The sequence below is a fragment of the Hypanus sabinus genome, chromosome 9, assembly GCF_030144855.1.
Source record: "Hypanus sabinus isolate sHypSab1 chromosome 9, sHypSab1.hap1, whole genome shotgun sequence".
Taxonomy (NCBI): domain Eukaryota; kingdom Metazoa; phylum Chordata; class Chondrichthyes; order Myliobatiformes; family Dasyatidae; genus Hypanus; species Hypanus sabinus.
In genome coordinates, this window is record NC_082714.1 from 68,749,583 (window position 1) to 68,766,478 (window position 16,896).

The following is a 16,896-nucleotide window of genomic DNA, read 5'->3' on the forward strand; positions in this document are numbered from 1 at the left end:
TAGGCCTCACCAACGTTTGATACAACTTCAACATAGTATCTCAACTTCTGTATTCAGTACTTCAATTTATGAAGGCCAGGGTGCCAGAAGCTTTCTTAAGTCCCTATCTACCTGTGACGCCACTTTCGAGGAATTAGGGACCTGTATTCCCAGATCTCTCTGTTGTACTGCACTCTTCGTTGCCCTATGATTTACCATATATGTCCCACGTGTTTTCTTGCCAATGTGCAACACCTCACACTTGTCTGCATTAAAATCCAACTGCTGTTTTTCAGCTTATTTTTCCAACTGATCCAGCTCCCACTGCAAATTTTGAAAGTCTACTCTGCAGTACACTACATCCTCAATCTTGGTGACATCCGAAAATTTGCTGATCCAGTTTACCACACTATCACCCAGATCGTTGATATAGATGACAAGCAACAACAGACACAGCACTAATCCTTGCAATATCCAGTCACAGGTCTCCAGTCAGAGAGATGACTATTCTGACTTCTTCCACAAAGCCAATGTTTAATCCAATTTACTACCTCATCTTAAATGCTAAGTGACGGAATCTATTTAACCAAATTCCTTTGTCCATGTAGACAGCATCCACTGCCTTGTCTTCATTCACTTTCCTGGTAATTTCCTCAAATAACTCGAAAGATTGGTTAGCCATGACCTATTGCACACAATATATCCTGCCCCTTAGAGTAGTTTCCAATAACTGATGTCAGGCTCACTGGCCTATAATTTCCTGGTTTACTTTTAGAGCATTTCTTAAACGGTGGAACAACGTTAACCATACTTAAATCCTCCGGTACCTCACCTGTCACCAAGGAAGTTTTAAATATCTCTGCTGGGACCTCTGCAATTTCTGCACTAGCCTTCCACAGGGTACAAAGGAGTAACTTGTCAGGTCCTGGAGATTTATCCGCTCTAATTTGCCTCAAGACAGCAAACACCACCTCCTCTGTAATCTGTATAGTGTCCATGGCCTTGGTGCTGTTTTGTCTCACTTCCATAAACTCTGTATCCATCTCACGAGTAAATACAGAAACAAAAAAGTCCATTAAAGATCTCCCTCAATTCTTTCGGTTGCATGCATAGATCTTCCAGAGGACCAATTTTGATCCTTGCTATCCTTTTGGTCTTAGTCTTATGTGTGGAAACCCTTGAGCTTCTCCTACACCTTGTCTGCTAGTCCTCCTGATGTCCTTAAGTGTTCTTTTGCATTTCTTGTACTCAATTACCTCATTTTCTCCTTCCTTCCTATACCTGCCATGCACCTCCATTTTCTTAACTAGGGTCTCAATATCTCTTGAAAACTAAGGTTTCCTAAACCTGGTATCCTTGCCTTTTATTCTGACAGCAGCATACAAACTCTGTGCTCTCATAATTTCACTTTTGAAAACATCCACCTTACCAAGTACAACTTTGACAGAAAACAGCCTGTCCTAATCCACACTTGTCATATCCTTTCTGGTACTATCCAAATTGGCCTTTCTCCAATTTAGAATCTCTACCCAAGTACTAAATCTATCCTTCTCTATAATTATCTTGGAATTAATGGCATTATGATCACTAGATGCAAAGTGTTCCCCTACACAAACTTCTGAAACCTGCGCTGCCTCATTTCCTATCAGGAGATCTGGTCTCGTACTCTCTCTAGTTGGGGTCTTTATGTTCTGATTAATGAAACTTTCCTGAACACATTTGACAAACTATCCCATCCAGCAATTTTACAGTATTGAAGCCCCAGTCAATACGTGGGATGTTAAAATTACCTAGCATCACAACTTTTTGGGTCTTGCAACAGTCTGCAATCTCTCTACAAATTTTCTGTTTAAATCCTGTGGACTGTTGGGTGGTCTATAATATATCCCATTAACATGGTATTCCCTTTCCTATTCCTCAGTTCCACCCATATAGCCTCAGTAGAAGAGCTCTCTATGTCCAATGTGAGCAGTACTGTGACATTTTCTCTGTCCAGTAATGCAGTCCCTCCCCATTTAATCCCTCCCGCTCTATCATGTCTAAAACAACGAATCACTGGAACATTGAGCTGCCAGTCCTGCTGTTCTGCAACTGAATCTCAATAATAGCTATATTGTCATAATTCTACATGCTGATCCATATCCTAAGCTCGTTTGCCTTTCCTACAACACTCCTTGCATTGAAATATACACAACTCAGAACATTAGTCGCACAATGCTCAAGTTTTTTGATTAGGGATTATAAACCTCCATTCCCCATCAGAAAGGCCTCAAAACTCTTCTTTCTGGACACCAGACGCAACCAGTTCCCCTCCACTATCGCTCTACTTCATCTGTCGGAACTGGTTTTCACTCTCAATAATTTCTCCTTCGTCTCCTCCCACTTCCTTTCATGGGCACTCGCATGGGTCCCAGCTATACCTGCCTGTTCGTCGGCTACATGGAACTGTCATGTTCCAAGCCTACGCTGGTATCAAACCCCAATTTTTCCTTTGCTATATTGATGATTGCATAACTGCTGCTTCCTGCAGCCTAGGGGAAGCTTGTCAATTTCATCAGCTTTGCCTCCAGCTTCCACCCTGCTGTCATATTTATATGCCCATTTCCAACACGACCCTCCCTTTCTCGATCTCTCTGTCTCTGTCTCTAGAGACAGCTTATTTATTCATATCTTTTATAAACCCACTGATTCACTTAGTGATCTGGACTATACCTCTTCCCATTCTGTTACTTGTAAGAATGCCATCCCCTTCTTGCAATTCCTCTGTCTCTGCTGTCAGGATGAGGCTTTTCTTTCCAGAACTAAGGAAATGTCCTCCTCCTTCAAAGAAAAGGGATTCCTTTCCTCCACCATCAATGTTACCCTCACCCTACCACTCACCACCCACCACCCCATCAGTGATAGGTTTCCACTTATCCTCACCTACCACCCCACCAACCTCAACATCCAGCACATAATTCTGCTTAACTTCTGCTATCTCCAATGGGATCTCACCACCACCCACATCTTTCCTTTCCCCACCCTACTGATCTCCCTCTTGGCACTTATCCTTGCAAGCAGAACAAGTGGTACACCTGCCCCTACACCACCTCCCTCACTACCATTTAAGCCCCAAACAGTCCTTCCAGATGAAGCAACATTTCACTAATGACTGTTTTGGGGTCATCTACTGTATCCGGTGCACCCAGTGTGTCCTCCTGTATATTAGTGAGACCTGACATAGATTAGAAGATTTCTTCGCCGAGCACCTACGCTCCATCTGCCAGAAAAAGCGGAATTTCCTGGTAGCCACCCATTTTAATTTACTTCCCATTCCCAATCCGACACGTCAGAGTATGGCCTCCTCTACTGCTGTGATGAGGCCATACTCAGGTTGGAGGAGGAGCAACATCTGTATTCCGTCTGGGTAGCCTCCAACCTGTTGGCATGAACATCGGATTTCTTGAACTTCTGGTAGTTGACAGCCACCCCCCCCCCCCCCCTCACAATTCCTCATTCCCATTTTTCCCTCTCACCTTATCTCCTTTCCTACCCATCACCTCCCTCTGCTGCTCTTCCCCCTTACCTTTCTTTCATGGTCTTCTGTCCTCTCCTGTCAGATTTCCCCTTCTCCAGCACTTTATCTCTTTCACCAATTGACTTCCCGGCTCTCTACTTCACCCCTCCCCCTCCCGATTTCACCTATCACCTATTACCTTGAATTTCTTCCTCCTCTTCCCCCCATCTTCTTGATTTAACCTCATCTTTTTTCTCCAGTTCTAATGACATTGACTGTTTACTCTTTTTCATAAATGCTGGCTAACTTGCTGTTCCTTCCAGCATTTTGTGTGTGTTGCTTTGGATTTATGACTTTGTATGTAGGCTTAATAACATCTTTCCCTATGGCTACTCCCCTATCTGCTCTGGTTCCCACCCCCTTGCATCTCTAGTTTAAGTCCCTCCCTCTGTGCAGCACTAGAAATCCTTCCTACAAGAATATTAGTTCCCCTCCATTTCAGTTTGCAAACATCCTTCTGTACATGCCCTGACCGATCAGGAAACTATGAAAGGCCTTCACCGCAGTCTGTGGCAGAGCATTCCACAGATTCACGACACCTGACTAAAAAAATTCCAACTTACCTCTGTTCTAAAATGTCACCCCTCAATTTTTGAGGCAGTGTCCTCTAGTTCTGGGTACCCCCATCATAGGAAACATCCTTTCCACATCCACCTTATCTAGTCCTTTCAACATTTTGTAGGTTTCAATGAGATTCCCGACATTCTTCTAAATTCCAGTGAGTACAGGCTCAAAGCTGCCAAACACTCCACATATGTTAACCCTTTCATTCTCAATAATCCTAGTGAATCTCCGCTGGACTCTCCAATGGTATCACATCTTTTCTGAGATATAGGCCCAAATCTATTGACAATGCTCCAAGTGCTGCCGACTAGTGTCTTATAAAGCCTCAGCATTACATTATCTCCTTGCTTTTATATTCTATTCCCCTTGAAATAAATACCAACATGCCACAGACTCAATCTGTACATTAACTTTCTGGGAGTCTTGCATGAGGACTCCTAAGTTCCTCTGCACGTCTGATGTTTGGATTTTCTCCCCATTTGTACAGTAGTCTGCATCATTGTTCCCTTTACCAAAATGCATGATAATATATTTCTTGACACTGTTTTCCATCTGCCACCTCTTTGCCCATTCTTCCAATTTGTGTAAGTTGGCTAATTTGTCTAAATTATCTAAATCATTGACATTGTGAAAAGTAGCGGTCTCAATACCGAGGAACGCCACTAGTCACTGGCAGCCAACCAGAAAAGGCCCCCTTTATTCCTATTCACTGATTCCTGCCTGTCAGTCATTCCTCTTTCCATGCCACTATCTTTCCTGTAACGCCATAGGATTTTATCTTGTTAATCAGCATCATGTTTGGCACCTTATCAAATGCCTTCTGAAAATCCAAGTAAATGACATCCACTGCCTCTCCTTAGCCATGTTTTAAAATGTATGATCTTTCTATCTTTGGCCTCACTAATACATGTTGGGGGTAGCAATCCTGAGATCACAACTTGGAGGTCATATGCTTTAAATTGGCACTTAATTCCCTGAACTGATTTGGAGGACCTCATCACTCTTCATATTCATGATCTTGGAACAGATGTGGATCACAACCTCTGACTGCTCAGTCTCCCAGTTAAGAATTCCATGGACTTGATCTGAGATGCCCCTGACCCTGGCAGCTGTGAGGCAACGTACGGTGTGGAAATCCTGTTCTTGTTCACAGAACCTCCTATCTCTTCCCCTAGCCAGTAAATCCCCGATCACTACAAATGACCTCTCCTTCCTTCCCCCACACCTTCCTTTCTGAGCCACAGAGCTGGACTCAGTGCTAGAGACCTGACCAGTGTGACTTACCTCTGCTAGTTCATACCCCCTCTACAGTTTTCAGAGAGATTTATCTGTTGTTGAGGGCAACGGCCACAGGCGTAGTCTGCACTGGCTGCCTAACCCCTTTCCCCTTCCTGACAGTCACGCAATTGCCTGCATCCTGCTTCTTAGGTGTAACTGTCCCTGTATGTCCTTTTGATCAATTCTTCAGCCGCCAGAATGAACCGGAGTTTATCCAGCTCTATCTCCAATTTCTTAACACAGTCTTTTAGAGGCTAGAGCTGAATGCAGATTAACTGGCAGATTAATGTGTGGCTGATGAGCTGCTGCAGGAGATATTAATTTGCCAGATTGACCTGTTTCTACCCTCACTGGCACGTGGCACAGGCAGCAATCCAGAAATTACTACCCAGGAGGTCCTGCTTCTCAGCTTTCTACCTAGCTCTCTAAATTCCCTTTTCTGGACCTCTTTGCTTTTCCTTCTTATGTCATTGGTATCAATATGTACCAAGATATCTGGCTGCTCTTCCTCCCCCTTTAAAATGCTGTGAACGCGATCCAAGATGTCCCTGACCCTGGCAGCAGGGAGGCAACATACCATTTTGGTGTCCTGTTCACATCCACAGGATCTCCTGTCTGTTCTCCTGATTACTGAGTCCCCTATCACTACTGCTCCCCTCTTCTCCTTCTTTCCCTTCTGCACAACAGACCTAGGTTAAATGCCAGTAACCTGATCTCCATGGCATTCGCCTGGGAGGTCATCCCCCACAACAATATCCAAAAGGGTATACTTACTATTGAGGGGAATGGCCACACGGGTGCTCTGCACTGCCTATTCACATTTCTGTTTCTCCTGACAGTCACCCGGCTACTCATCTCTTGCAACTTTGGGGTGACTCTGGGTCTCCCAGGACTCTAACATCCAGCATGAACAACAGACAACAGCCATTTACTACACTAGGTACAGTAAGAGATGGGGAAAAAAAGGGAACTTTAACAGAAGCTTACCTAGAGTGAACACCTCTTTTGAACTGCAGCCCCCTTTGAGCTAAACCCTGATGCTGCTGCTCTCACCACTGGCCTACTCACAACAATGTTAGCATCCCATTCACTCCCTCCCGAATAGCAAAGCACAGCTGCAGTATGTACCATTTACAAATGTGTTGTTTTTCCTGACTCTTTTGAAGGCATCTCCCAACCTGCAACCCTGACAACCAAAGGGTAATGGGTATATGGAGCACCAACAAAGGTTTCAAAGGTACATTTAATGTCAGAGAAATGTATACAATATACATCCTGAAATGCTTTTCCTTCACAAACATCAACAAAAACAGGAGTGCCCCAAAGAATGAATGACAGTTAAATGTTAGTACCCCCCCCCCCAAAGTCTCCTCCAGCTCCCCTCCCTCCCGCGAATAAACAGCAGCAAGCAATGATTCCCCTTCCTACCACCAGCAACAAAAAAAAAGCATTGGCAACTGTCACCGAGCACTCAAACCTGCAGCAAAAGCAACAGCAAAGACACAGACTTGCAGTACTCCAAAGACTATGCGTTCACCTGGTATAGAGATGTCTCCATTTCACAGCAGAAGGGGAGACAAAACAAACGACTCGCTGGTTTACCATGTTAAAAGTCCATTGCATTGCTTTTTCCGAGTTCTGTGCCCAAAGATCTCGGGTCTCTGGGTACACAATCAAAGATCTTCCTGCTTCTACAACACACCGGTCTGGGGCATTGACCTTCAATCCGCCTGTCTCCAGAGCCCGAGATCCTAGGCCTCTAAAGGTGAGCTGAAATCTTAGGCTGCACCCTTTGCATGTCAGATAACAGCCAGTCGTGACACCCTGAGAGCAGGCCCCATTCCCGCAACGAACCGAAATCAGCGTGTAGCACAAGCTGGAAATAGACTACAGGTTCCCTTCCAAATCATATTACTGTTTTACTTTTTCCTCTTCGTTGCTGATTCTAAATCCTGGATCTCTTTACCCAAGAGCATTATGGGTGTATGTTCAAAAGCAATTCAATAGTTCAAGAAAGTGGCTCATTCACATTTTAGAGGAAAATTACAAACACCTGGTAGATGCAGTCCTTGCTTGTGTTAACCTTTTTCGGTATGGCATTGGAAAGTAAACTTGCTTGATTGGTGTAGCCATATGATTGGGAATGGATTTGATTTATTTGTGACACTGCCTCATAAAGGATCATCAACCTGAAATTTAACTCTGTTCCTATCTCCACAATCTCTGTCTTATTTAGCTTTTTCCAGCATTTTCTACTTCAGTGCAGTGCCTGATTATGACATGTTAATGTACGTAAACCAAAGGGTAAAACAGTTTGAAGGATAAACATCTTTCTTTGTCTCTCTGGGTTGAGCTGCTAAGCTCTAATGTCATGCCATTGTATGTTGTCTACATCTGCTGCAGTGATATTTTCCAGTGTTTAAGAGCCATGCTACTGTGTTTGAAAGTCTTTGCTTTTAACAGATGTGGCCCAGGCTTTGCACTTTCCCCCTTAATGTATTTTAGGAGCATCTTTCCATATCAGTCACAGATGATGTTTATCTCAAACACTAGTGGCAATATTTCTGAAATTATATTTCAGAAATAATTTGGATATGAGAAGCTCTCTGGTATCCTTGAGATCCTGGACATTATATGCAGGATTGCTTCTTGTTTTATGCTCTGGTATTGATTTTGATATTTTTATTTTGCCATAACATCATAAAATAGCACAGCATAGAAATTGGCACTTTGAGCCCACCTTGTCCATGCCAACTGTGAGACGTATCTGCACTAATCCATTTGCCTGCATTAGAACTGTATCTCTACCCAAGTACCTTTTAAATGTTGTATTTACCTCTATCATCTCCTCTGGCTGTTTCTTCCAGATGTTTACCACTCTGTGAAAGGAAAGGAAATGTGAAAATCATACTGCTCAGATCTCCCTTACCTTTCTTCCCTCAAGTTCTCGACTCCCTTGTCTTGGGAAAAATATTCTGACTATCCTATCTATGCTCCTCAAATTTTATAAACTTCCATAAAGTTAACCCCCCAGCATTCTGTGTTCCAGTGAGAATAATAGCAACCTATCATTTCTCCTTAAAACTGCCATTTTAATTCCGGTCAACATCCTAGTGAATCTCTTCTACCTTCTCTTTATTGCCACCATATTCTTACTGTAGTATGGTGACCAAAATTGTACATGATACTCTTAAGTGCAATCTTAACAGCTGTAACGTGATGTCAGAATTCTTATACTCAATGCATTAAACTATGAAGGCAAGCCCTTACACTACTCTGTTCAACTATGTCACCACTTTCAGGGAGCTATGAACTTCTACTCCAAGGTCACAGTACATAAATGCCCTAATGTCCCTGCCATTAGGAGCATTGAGCAACTAGGATTTAACCAGTTTTCTTTAAATTCCCAGTGAATCATGTATAAAACTGCAGGAGATAGTCCCTACAGGATTTACCACAACAAAAATTGCCACAGCCTCTTCAGCAGAGCCTCCCAACTACCAGCACTGTGCACCTATAAGGACATAATGACTTTTAATTTGCCACTTATTCTTTACCAGTCTGATTTGGAGATACCATGCTCTTCTTTCATTATTTTTAGGTCAAAGACTCTAATAACCCACTCCAGCAGTAATGTGCAAGTTGCAGCAGTTTAGGAAGGTCACCCAGAATCACCTTCTTAAGGGGCAACTACAGATAAACATTTAAACAATTAATCAGCCAGCAGCATTCACATCTAGGTAATGGCTGTTCTTCAGTGGTTTTTACACTTCATTGTTGAATAATACATTGCTTTTTTTGTTAAGGTAATATCTAAAGCAATATTTCTTGCTTTCAGTAAGCACTTGCGCACACAAATTTACTTAGCCTGGAAATTTTCTCTTCATTTTGTTGAAATTCTATTAATTTTGTTAAAACATCACTTGTCCTTTTCTGCTCCAGTAAAACTACATCCAGTGTCTCATGTTTGTTTAAATAAATAGTTTCTGATTCTTGATAACAGTTTGTTACAATCTAAGATGAGATTTGTATTTTTCCGGGTCTTGGTTTGTGGTTTTGAGCAGGAGATCTGGAGGGTTTCCACATTTCATTCAATGGTATATATTCAATAATATTTTCTTCATTATGCTTTGATCTATGGTGAATCTGGGAAGGAGTCCTTATGAGTTCCTTCTTCACCAAATCCCCCTGTGGAGTGATGAAATGAAGCCCAGAAATAGAGGGCAGAATCTGATAGTCAAGTACACTTTACACTTATATTTTTTCCTCAAGATGTGGCTACACTGTCATGGCCAAAATTTATTACCCATTCCTAATTGCTCTTGAACTGAATTGTTTGCTTGGCTATTTAGGAAACCAATTAAAGTCAAATGTGGTAAATACCGAATCGAACTTGGGTCAACCACTTAACATTTCCAACAACTGATTTCTTCCCTAAATGAGATTATCAAGCAGATTTTTATTAACAACAGTTCTATGGTTTTGTGTTTGCTGCATTTGATTTTTATTTCAGGCGTAACAAAAAGCTGAGTTAACTTGTTCTAACTTTCCTGATACTTTGAAGAGAACATAAATTGTGTTTCTAGATTGTTTATCCAGATTATGATTAGCAGTCCAGTAACACAAACACTATGCTACTGTTCCATTATTTTATGAGCTACCAATTAAATGTTATGTCTTTCATATGTAGGCAGACTTTAAAAGTGATAGCAATTGCAAACAGTTCAAGTGCCCTCACTGCAGTCGAGTGTTCCGCGGATCTAGCTATTTGCGCCTGCACATTAAAGCCCATTTAGGTAAGTGGACCAGTTATATGAGTCATGAATTTATCTCAGTTTCTTAATTGTTTACATTAATGTTTCTCTTCACAACAACAATAAACAACATTGTGATGTAATAAATTTCACGGGAGCTTTGTAGAGTACAAAATCCTTCAAGGATCACCACATGGGGATCGCTGTAACATCTAAAGTGCACTTGTGCATTAAATGCAGTAAGAGTAGCTTTCCTTCAGTCACCATTTCTACTTCATTTCATATCTTTTTCCAGCAACACATCAAACTAGCTCTCTGTTTCTCTGGAAGTTGTACCATTCTGATTCTCTTTCTTGCTAACCTCTTCAGTTCTGTCAAGCATGAATTGGAATTTATGTACTACATGTTGAGAGATTTACCTGCATCAATATTATTAATTCCTTCAATAAGATCACTGCCCAGGGCAAGAAAGCCCAGAGATTCACCACTGAGAGATATAGTATCATTGCCTCTCAAACTATATCCATTAACTCCTTTAATATCCTTTAATATTTTGAATATAGTGCGGGAGTGAACATCTGTAGCCCATCTGGACAGGAAATTCCAAAGGTTCGTTCCCATTTTTTTATATCTGTCCTGAATAGCTATTATTTTGAGACTGTGAAACTAGACAAACCACTCATATAAAACATCAGCTCTTCATGTCCTGTAAGAACTTAGCTGGTTTTAGGAGGCTCTTTCTCCTAAACTCTTTGGAGTTTGTTCTGCTTAATCCATCCTAACATGGCAAATTCTGGTACTCAATCTGCCTTTATTGCAAGTATATGTTATCTTAGGGAGGAAGATCAAACATGTATAAAACATTTTACATGTAATTTTACCAGGGCACTATATAATTTAAACAGAGTGTTCTTATTCTTAGAACCATAGAACATCACAGCACAGAAACAGGCCTTTTGGCCCCTCTTGGCTGTGCCGAACCATTTTTCTGCCTAGTCCCACTGACCTGCACCTGGCCCATATCCCTCCAAACCCCTCTCATCCATGTACCTGTCCAAGTTTTTCTTAAATGTCAAAAGTGAGCTCGCATTTACAACTTCAACTGGCAGCTCATTCCACACTCCCACCGCTCTCTGTGTGAAGAAGCCCCCCCCAATGTTCCCTTTAAACTTTCCCCCCTTTACCCTTAACCCTTGTCCTCTGGTTTTTTTTCTCCCATAGCCTAAGTGGAAAAAGCCTGCTTGCATTCACTCTATCTGTACCCATCATAATTTTATACACCTCTATCAAGGCTGCCCTCATCTTCTACATTCCAGGGAATAAAATCCTAACTTATTCAACCTTTCTCTGTAACTCAGTTTCTCAAGTCCCGGCAACATCCTTGTAAACCTTCTCTGCACTCTGTCAACATTATTAATATCCTTCCTGTAATTCGGTGACCAAAAGTGCACACACTACTCCAAATTCGGCCTCACCAATGCCTTATACAACCTCACCATAACATTCCAACTCTTATGCTCAATACTTAGATTTATAAAGGCCAATGTACCAAAAGCTGTCTTTACTACCCTATCTACCTGTGACACCTCTTTTAGGGAATCTTGTACTCAAATCTTCATGCATTAAAGCGGAATGAACTGTTAGCCTTCTTAATTGTTTGCTATACCTGAATATTAATCCCTGATGCACCCCCTCATAATCCACACTTGTATTATTGGTATAGTGTTGACATGTGGCCAAGTGGTTAAGGCTCTCGTCTAGATATCTGAAGGTCGCTAGTTCGAACCTTGGCTGAGGCTTGCGTGTGTGTCCTTGAGCAAGGCACTTAACCACACATTGCTCTGTGACGACATCGGTGCCAAGCTGTATGGGTCCTAATGCCCTTCCCATGGACAACATTGGTGGTGTGGAGAGGGGAGACTTGCAGCTTGGGCAACTGCCGGTCTTCCATTAAAAAAAACCTTGCCCAGGCTTGCGCCCTGGAAACTTTCCAAGGTGCAAATCCATGGTCTATCAAGACTACACACACACATTATTGGTATATGTTGTATTTGATCCCCTTATCCAAACACTGATATTGATTGCACAGCTGAGCCCCAGTACTGATCTCAGTGGCACTTCACTAATTACAGATTCACAACCCAACAATGGTTCATTTATTCCAACTTTATTTGCTGTCCACCAACCAGTCTTCAATCTACATCAGTATGTTACTCAGTAGTGTGCACTGTTCAATTATCCTTTGTGCGGTACCTTATTGAAAAATTTCTCAAGTCCAAGTATATCTATGTTGCCATTCACAGAAAAATCTCAAAATTAAGTTTTGCTTTCATAAGTTCCTGGTGACTGTCCAATCGTTGTTACATTCTTCAGTGCCTCTTTACTGGATCATAAATATATGATTTCAATATTTTGCCTAATACTGACATCAGAATAAAGTGTTTAGAGTTCTAGGTAAATACAGCATGGTGATTAAAAACAAAATTAGTTATCCCATCTCCTGTCTCAGAATCACTTCTGGTACCCACTCTATACTCAGTTCTTTCTCTGTACTGCTTCTTGTTTATCTCTAATTTTAATTATCCCACTATTGATAACCATGCCTTCAGTTGCCAAACCCTTGTCTCTGGAATGACTTGACTGAATGTTGCTTTTCCACTTGTCTTTTAAGGTCATCCTCAAACCCATCTTGCCGACTGAGTCTTGTAATGTCCTCACGCCGGGTGTTGCTTATTGTAAAATTATGTTTAATTATCACTGTCAGAATGTTTTGCTACAATTACAAAGTTAGTACATACAGCACAGTACAGGCCCTTCAGCCCATGATGTTGTGTTGATCTTTTTACCTACTCGTAAGATCAATCTAACCCTTTCCAAATAGCCCTTCAGTTTTCTTTTACCCATGTGCCTGTCTAAGATTCTATTAGATATCCCTAATGTACCTGCCTCTGCTGTAACCTCTGCAGGGGGTTCCCAGTACCTGCTACACAAAAAGCCTACTTCTGACATTCCCACTATACTTTCCTCCAATCACCTTAAATTATGCCTCCTTGTATTGGCCGAATGTACAGGAAAAGGCTGGAAATTCTCAGCAGGTCAGGCTGCATCTGTGGGAAGAGAAACAAGAGTTGCTCATTATCATTGAGTTCTTATAAAGGTTTTTTAGACCTCTTTCTCTTACCTCAGAGTATGTCCAGCAGTTTCTGCCTTTACTTTAGATTTCTATAATCTGCATTTTTATTTGATTTTTACTAGTTAAGAACAAGTTATTTAATAAAATCTCCACAGTTAAGAATGCATTACGTGGGACTTTCTGTCCTACCATAACTCTTATTCTGAGTTGCCTATTGCCAAGCTTTTACTTCACCTGATACCCTGTGTCTGATGATTTTATGAAGGGTGTACTTGGATCAGACAAGTCTTGTGAGGAAACATTGGACAAGCCGTGCCTGTATCCAATGGAATTTCAAAGATTGAAGGAGGCAATTGATGTACATATGATCTTGAGGGTTTTTGACAGGTAGATGTGGAGAAGATCTTTTCTCTTGTGAGAGAATCTAGAACTAGGGTCACGTGTAAAGGATCACCCATTGATGGGATGGCATTTTCTCTGAGAGCTGTATCTTCGAAACCCAGATTTGGCACCAAACATCTCCATTGGATCACTAACCCCCAACCCTAGTGTCTGGTTAATGAAGATTTATTGCAGTGAGCTTTCCTGGAACTTTGAGTTTTGTAGAACAAGATTAACCAGTGTGTTTACTGTTCTGCAGCTGCTTCCTTTAAAACCTTCATAGTGACTTGCCTGCCTTGTGTCCCATAACATTTTCCATGACTGGTTCTTTGTTCTTCCATGCTCTTTGAAGCCAACCCATCTGCAGTGTTCACCAGTGAAACTGATGCAAAAAAAAATTGACTTGACCTATCTGCCATTTCCTTGTTCCTGGTTTGATATTTCTACGTTTTTTTTTATAACTGATGTTTGGCCTAATTAAATGTTTAGTTTCTTAGAGCTGATTCCTGTAAAATTCTCAGTCCTCCCTTCCTGCTAATAGCCCTTGTCACTCTGACATTGGAGCCCAAGTGCCTGGTGCTGGGCACTTGCTGCATTGAGACCCTCCTTGTTTGTTACTGAGGTTTTGCTGCATTGGTGCTCCAGGCTGAGCAGGAATGCTGGTATATTGGCCCTGCATAGTACACAATGACTTGTATGTATGCCCTTCAGAATAGACCAGCATGTGTTGTGGACATGTCTAATCTTGGGGTAAATTGGTATTATATGAGATTTAAGTATGCTTTTGATGAAGGGATTCTGCTATGACCATGATTACCAAGAATTGTTCTAGTGTGCTAGGTGTCATTTATGCCTGTGTTGTGTGAAACTGATTTTGTGCAGAGATCAGTTGAGCCTTTGTGTATAATACTTTTCAGGCTACAAGCCCCACAGGTGTGAGCTGTGTGAGAAGGAATTTATGACGGCGTACATTCTGAAAAAACACCTGGAATCACATTACAACGAGAGGCGCTTCAAGTGCGGGGAGTGTGGCAAGCTTTATAAGAGCATTGCCCATGTGAAGGAGCATATGAGGGCACATTCAGATGACCGGCCGTACCCATGTCCAATATGTGGAAAAAAATACAAGACCAAGGTCAGAGAGAGTGTGCTGGATGATCTCATTTCTGTTTTAAGTCAGATTTAGCCTTTTGTGAAATATTTCAAAGCTTACAAAGTATTTAAAATATTGCCACTGTAAGAGCCATGTTTGCATGTTATTTGTTTGCAGCTAGCTTCAATAAGCAGCATGGTGGTCAGGATCAGCTTGAGCAGTATTGAATGGGAACTAAATTGAATTAGGCTGTGGAAAGATCTTTCCTGGTTTGACTCTTAAACACCTTTATTGTATTTGTCTTCACTATCACCCCTGGTAGTGCATTGCAAGCACCCACTATTCTGTATATAAAAAAAAAAGTCATGCACATCTCCTTTGAATTTGCTCCCCTCACCTTAGAAGTCAGGTACTCCGTCAATTTCCACTGCTCCAGTGAAAATAATCCATGTTTGTCTTACCACTCCTCATAGCACGTGTTTTCTAAACCAGTCAACATCCTGGTTATCATCTTCTCACCCTCTCCAAAACCTCCACATTTTTCCTATCATGGGGTGACCAGAATTGAATACAATACTCTAGATGCGGCATAACCAGAGTTTTATAAAGCTGCAACATAACTTCCTGACCCTTAATCTTTGATTTCTTGTGCATTCAGAAGCGACTATGTAATTAAGGAAAGCTTCTTTAATGTTTGATTTCTAATGGTCGGATTTGTGTTTCAGAATGCACAGCAAGTTCACCTGAGGACACACTCTGAGAACAAGCCATTTGCATGTGACTATTGTACCCGGGCATTCCGAGAAAAGGGCTCCCTCATCCGACATGTGCGCCTGCACACTGGAGAGAAGCCATTCACGTGCTGTAGATGTGGGCGCGGTTTTGCAGAGCATGGTACTCTCAATCGACACCTACGAGCCAAAGGTGTGTGGAAAGCTGTTGGAATTGGACTCGTGTAACTCATGTCTTGTATAGTATCACAGTTCATTGATGTTGGTTATTTAATTCCTGTCATGATTTTCACTTCTGCATTCCATATATCATTACTTCAGTTTTTTTTCTACTGTTCACAGCAAAGTAATGAATCAAAAACTACCATGTGTGTTATGAAGTGTCCTGAGTGTAGGTTACACACTTCAAATGGTGTAGTGTAAAAGTAAATATTCGGACAGCTGAAGTTTAAGAGTGTTGATGGTAGAGAGAGAGGTGGGAGCTTTAGCAAGACAATTCCAGAAATAAAGACCAAAAAGGCTTAATTTCTGTTTTTGTTTGTGAGCTGCTGAAGTCCAACTACTTTGTTAAAAGCTGAAGCAGGTGAGACAGAGTGAGGTTAAGGTATGCATTCCATTTGGCAAGTGCAGTACACAGTTCTTAGTTACAGAACCAAATACCTAAGACTGATGATGACAAGGAACTAGGTTTCATAGTAAATAAAGGGAAAACAGGGAAAGCAAAGGGGCTGAAAACTGTTCAGATAAAAGGTTACCAATCTGAACAGTTGTTACTGTTTTACTCTACAGATATTTCCTGATCTGCTGAGAATTTCCAATATTTTCTGATCTTGTATTATAAGGGGACATTGACATTAAGTAAGTGGATTAGACCGTAGAGTATTCCCTGGGATGTGTGAAGCCATTCACTATGGACCTGCAAGGTGCTGTGAGATTGCTTGTACATCTAAAGCAAAATAATAAATTGTGAAAAGCTACTAGATAATATAGATTCAGAGTGCAAAAGTTGGGTTAATACGAAGAATTAGGGGTAGTGTTGCATGAAATGCATAAAAGAATTGGTAAGTCAGGAGTTGTGAAGAACACAAACAGGGCCCAGCACATCCATGCTGCGAGTTTGAAAGAGAAACCTTTCCCTGGAGAAGTTCAGAATGAACTAAGTCAGAGATGGTGCTGGGGTATCCGAGCAACACTTTAAGAATGGAATAATAGAAATAATTCACACCGTTTTCCTCCCTCCAAAATATATCTCTTGAAACTGAGATATTGGTTGTATATTTCAATACCAATTTTAAATGATTGTTGAAAGACATTGTTACAAGTAATGGCAAATTGTTAAAATTGAGATCAACCACAGAATGAACAAGTGGGGCTGAATGGCTTTTTCTAATCTAGTGCAATCTGTCTAAAACTAATAGTTTCTCTTC

General features: G+C 41.4%; 1 protein-coding gene across 5 annotated transcripts in view; it reads left to right on the forward strand.

The window, feature by feature from the left end:
- e4f1 (E4F transcription factor 1) overlaps window positions 1-16,896 on the forward strand; it is a 71,083-nt gene that overhangs the window by 46,695 nt on the left and 7,492 nt on the right. For all 5 annotated transcript variants that reach the window (XR_009514004.1, XM_059979877.1, XM_059979878.1 and 2 more), the window contains exons 9-11: window positions 10,068-10,173; window positions 14,563-14,780; window positions 15,464-15,662. Coding sequence is in view for 4 of the 5 variants with exons in the window: in XM_059979877.1 (XP_059835860.1) it covers window positions 10,068-10,173; window positions 14,563-14,780; window positions 15,464-15,662 (523 nt within the window). In the remaining variant the exon portion in view is untranslated. The remainder of the gene's footprint in view (window positions 1-10,067; window positions 10,174-14,562; window positions 14,781-15,463; window positions 15,663-16,896) is intronic.